The 5,303-nt window shown below is 39.4% G+C and overlaps 1 protein-coding gene across 2 annotated transcripts in view; it reads left to right on the forward strand.

Moving 5' to 3' along the window:
* The window catches only part of LOC108529260 (peripheral plasma membrane protein CASK-like), a 202,899-nt gene that overhangs the window by 147,273 nt on the left and 50,323 nt on the right, over nucleotides 1-5,303 (forward strand). For both annotated transcript variants that reach the window (XM_017871453.1, XM_017871455.1), the window contains exon 3: nucleotides 4,410-4,515. In XM_017871453.1, the coding sequence (XP_017726942.1) occupies nucleotides 4,410-4,515 (106 nt within the window). The remainder of the gene's footprint in view (nucleotides 1-4,409; nucleotides 4,516-5,303) is intronic.

The following is a 5,303-nucleotide window of genomic DNA, read 5'->3' on the forward strand; positions in this document are numbered from 1 at the left end:
TTTTTTTTTTTAAATCTGAGACAGAGTCTTGCTCTGTTGCCCTGGCTGGAATGCAGTGGCGTGATCTCAGCTCACTGCAACCTCTGCCTCCTAGGTTCAAGCAATTCTCCTGTCTCAGCCTCCTGAGTAGCTGGGACTACAGATGCACGTCACTACACCCAGCTAATTTTTGTATTTTTAGTAGAGACGGGGTTTCACCATATTGGTCAGGCTGGTCTCGAACTCCTAACCTCAGGTGATCCACCTGCCTCGGCCTCCCAAAGTGCTGGGATTATAGGTGTGAGCCACTGCACCCAGCTGGAGACCATTATTCTAAGTGAAATAACTCAGGAATGGAAAACCAAACATTGTATATTCTCACTCGTATGTGAGAACTGAGCTGTGGGGATGCAGAGGCATAAGAATGACACGATGGACTTTGGGGGAAGGGTGGGAGGGGAGGTGAGGGATAAAGGCTACACACTGGGTACAGTACACACTGCTTGGGTGACAGATGCACCAGAATCTCAGAATTCACCACTAAAGAACTTTTTCATGCGACTAAACACCACCTGTTCCACAAAAACTATTGAAATAAAAAAATCTACTCATTAAAAAAAAAGAAAGTACAAAGGAGAGTAAAGAGAGGTACCAGTTACTAGTCTGTAAACAAAACAATACTCCAAAACAGAGATGGTAACCCTGGGTCATGTCATTCACAGGTACATTCTGTGCTAACACCTGTAAGCAGTCAGATAATCACAACTTTAAATCATATTTTTATCACCTGCTTTCAAATTCCTTCCTACTTTGCCTCTAGAGTTGATTTGTAGGCAAATAGTGTTTTTAGTTTGCTATATCAGCATAGACTTAATAGCACTTAATACGTATATCTTTAATTCACATTCATATTTAGAAATAAACATTTTGAGTTTAATAGTCATGGAATCTACAGTTGGAAAGGATATATAATGTATTTGTGTTTTTAAATTGTGCTTTCTATTTGAGCTCTTTAATTTATACTTGAATTCAGGAAAACATGACCACAATTTTTCTAGATCATTGCCCTTATCATTTGAAATATGTTTTTATGTTGTTAGTTTCATACTGTCCAATCAGTGTTCTGATTTTAGTTCTGAAATGTCAGATCCAGTGACATTTAAATTGCTTTGAAGGCTGGTCCCCCAGCAATTCTGCCTTTATTTTGAGAGTGAGTAGGTGATGAGAGACTAGACCAAGGACTTCTGGTTTACCAAATCAAAATGTGTGGCTCAAATGGAGGGGTCTAAAGAGCATCCATTTCCGCTTACAAACTTTCAGTATAACCAATGTATCACATAGCAGATGGTGAATGTGGAGATAAAAATATAATTTAGACTGGGCACGGTGGCTGACACCTGTAATCCCAGCACTTTGAGAGGCCAAGACGGGTGGATCACTTGAGGTCAGGACTTCAAGACCAGCCTGGCCAACACCGCAAACCCCATCTCCAGGTGCTAACGTTGAACGAACTGATGGATATGAACCACCAGTCCAAGAATCTGTTTAAAGTTCAGACTTATAATAGTGGCAAATAAAAAATCCTCATTTGTGATGGTTTGCTTCCGAAAGAAAAAAAAAAAAAAAAACGTCTCTACTAAAATGCAAAAAATTAGCCAGGCATGGTGATGCACACCTGTAATCCCAGCTACTCAGGAGGCTGAGGCAGGAGAATCTCTTGAACCTGGGAGGTGGAGGCTACAGTGAGCCATGATCACTCCACTGCACTCCAGCCTGGGTGACAGAGCGAGACTCTGTCTCAAAAAAGGAAAAATACAATTTAGTTACATGAAAGAGGCAAAATAGAAAATAAACTGGAAAGAAGAGAAAAGATCCGTTTTAATTGTGGCAAATGCCAATCTGTTTACTTCATGACTCCAGTGTCATAGGATAGAGTTAAAATCAGGCTTTTGATTAGAATAGAGAGGAATGGAAAAGAAAATTTAAGTTGAAAACAGAAGATATGAAAGGGTGAGTTCTAATAAAATGGGACACTAGAGATAAACATAAAATGAGCATTAAAATTTTAAGCTTTTCCTAGAAATAGAAGGCAGAACACTCTTGGAGAGGAAAATCTGTGCAGGCATGTGATTGATGTTGTCTGGCTCAGCCTGGCCCTCCAGCACACTTGTTAAAAGCTTTCCTCATGGTTATGACTTCCCAGCACAAACCCCACAGCTGCTTCACATCCTCCCCTTCTGTGGGGCCTTCCTAACTACTTTTGGAGATGGAGGCATCTTTCCTGTGCCTCTGATCTCTTCCTTTGCAGTAAACACTGAGCCCCCAGCCCTGCTGTGCTTGGCTCCACACATCCAGCTTCTCATTAGAATCTTAACACTGCCCTTTCAAACTGATTTGGTAGACTGCAGGTACTACATCACCTGTCACTGCCCCATTTCATTGACTGTAAGGGAGTCATTTGTAGAAGTTAGCAGTCAGCCTGCAGATGGTAGGACAAAGGCAGGAGCAGCACCATATTTTCTGACTCCAGATCCTGTAGGCTTTTCATCACTACCACTTACAAACACAGAGTGCTTCCTTTAAAAAAACAAACAAGTAAAACCTTCTCTTGACCCCACTATTTCTTTCCTACTGCCAGATTCTTCTAATATGATCGTGCTCAAACCCAGCATGGCATAATGGAAGGACTGCTGACTTTGGAATTGGGCAGGCCAGGGTTCATAAACCTACCCTTATGATAGCTGTGTGATCTTGAACACATTTCTAAGTCTCAGTTTCTCCATCCATAAAATACCTACCTCACAGGGTAGTTGGGACATCAAGTGACAGTGACTGTATTAAGTACTTAGCCCAATGAGAGGTGTGATCATTTTAATTGATTATTGCATAATTGTCTCCTGCATACTGACTTCAACCCTGACTCCTCCCCAAAAATTGATCTTGCCCAGAATTCTCATGACCTTTTCTGGCTGAATCTTATGGTCTTTTCTCAGCTTTCAGCCTTCTCCAGCTACTTACAGCTTATTTCCTCTATTCCCTTGATTTTCTTAATATTATTGATTCTTCCTTTCCTTGTGGCTTCTCTTTTGTCAAATTTTCTGACTTCTTTTTTTCATTCTACCCTTATGTAAGTCAATCTTCTAAGGTTCCATCTACAATCATTGCTCTGTGGACAAGACTACGTTGAATTAATAAATCAGAAAGGAGATAATGTTATCTATTTTGCTTTGTGCAGTACATCCTTAGCCTTGGTTCTTCCTTACCTATCTCCCTTCTACTTTCTAATATAAAAATGTCACATTGGATTTTAGTCATCAGCAAACAGCTAAAGCCCCAGTGCTATTAGCACTGGATGGCTTTCATTATTCTATTCCATGTAGACATGGCAAGCGATTTCCATGCCCAAACTGTTTTATATGATGATGATGATGATATTAACAACTTTGTTTTCCGAATAGTATTATAGAGCTTACACAGTAGTCTTACATACATTATTTGGATTTGTTCTCCAAAGTAACACTGTGAGGTAGGTAAAGTTTGGAATTATCCAACACTTTTTTTTTTTTGAGACAGAGTTTCACTCTTGCTGCCCAGGCTGGAGTACAGTGACGCGATCTTGGCTCACTGCAACCTCTGCCTCCCGGGTTCAAGTGATTCTCCTGCCTCAGCCTCCCAAGTAGCAGGGATTACAGGCACCTGCCACCACGCCTGGCTAATTTTTTGCATTTTTAGTAGAGATGGGATTTCGCCATGTTGGCCAGGCTGGTCTCAAACTCCTGACCTGAAGTGATCTATCTGTCTCGGCCTCCCAAAGTGCTGGGATTACAGGTCCGAGCCACCACTCCTGACCCCAGCACATTTTATAAATGATATTTTAAAAATTCGGACTTTGACTCTAGGAGTAGTGCCTTTTCTGTTTAAACCATACTATTTTTGTTCCCTATTCCATATAACTTCCCTGATAGGTCTATAAATGCTAGATTTTAGGCTAAAGAATAGACAACATATTTTATTTAGGGAAAACTAAGAAAAGAGGTAAAATCAAAAGAGTAAATTGAGTTATTAGTTTATTAGCAGATCAAGGAAGAGTTACAAATTTGGAGGCTGAGATTTGATTAGAAGAGTTGGGGAAAGTATTTATTTGTGTATTTATTTTGCTTCGGGGAAAGTATTTATATTAAGAAATGTATACTTTTTTATTAAGAGCTCACTCTATAGTGCATATAGATTTAAGCTTGCAAAAAAATATGAAAAGCTATATTGTCAAAGACTTTAAAGGGTAAAAAGTTAAGCTAAGTTTAAATGGGGGATTTCATCTCTCTAGTTAGAGAAGTATCCATGTTACCATAGATCACATCCATTCATTCATCATTCACTCTAATTGTCTTTTGTTCCTACCTAATGAAGTATGCTGTATGTTTGTTTTACAGATCTAAAGCGGGAAGCCAGTATCTGTCATATGCTGAAACATCCACACATTGTAGAGTTATTGGAGACATATAGCTCAGATGGAATGCTTTACATGGTTTTCGAATTGTGAGTGTGTATTTTAATTCTTAAAGGGTAAAACTTTAAGCAATGTTGGTGTTGGATAATGCTAACACTTTTCTCTTGAAGTTTAACAGTGGTTGTGAACTTCTCTGTTCAGAAAGACCTAAAGTCACAAGACAAAAGGATTATGTCATCATAAGGTTTACAGTGGCAAAGGAAGCAAAAGCTGGGCATATTCAGTTACTCTCATGCTTTCAGCATGCTTCAGAGAAGAGAGTCCAAAAGGAAATCGAGTTCAAAGGGATAGGACTGCAAAATATAAACTTCTGAACAGTAAGTCTTAGTGAAGAAGAGTAGGATGAAAGTGGAGGCATCCATGTAGCAAGACTCTTGGCAACTAAAAACAAGTAATGACAGACTTAGTTTCCTCTTTTGATATAATCACCGTATTGCATATAAGGGCAATTTTATAGATCACATTGTATCTTGATTTCAGTAAGTCACTTGATATGTTTGTCACAGACTTTTTGTTGGTAAGATAGAGAATTGTGAGCTAAGGATAGTACAACTGGATCATCCAGCTCTGGTCGGATGATTGTGTCCAAGGAGATTGTATAACGCTTTATAGGACAGCATCCTGCAGGGTTTTATCTTTGATCCTACTCTGTTCAAAATTGTAATCAGGCCGAGAGTGGTGACTCATGCCTGTAATCTCAGTGCTTTGAGAGTCTGAAGCAGGGAGGATTGCTTGAGGCCAGGAGTTCGAGACCAGCCTGGGAAACATACCAAAATCTGTCTCTATTTTTTTCTTTTCAAAAAAAAAAAAAAAAAAA

The sequence above is a fragment of the Rhinopithecus bieti genome, unplaced genomic scaffold (assembly GCF_001698545.2).
Source record: "Rhinopithecus bieti isolate Rb0 unplaced genomic scaffold, ASM169854v2 scaffold_6902, whole genome shotgun sequence".
In the NCBI taxonomy this organism is placed as follows: Eukaryota; Metazoa; Chordata; class Mammalia; order Primates; family Cercopithecidae; genus Rhinopithecus; species Rhinopithecus bieti.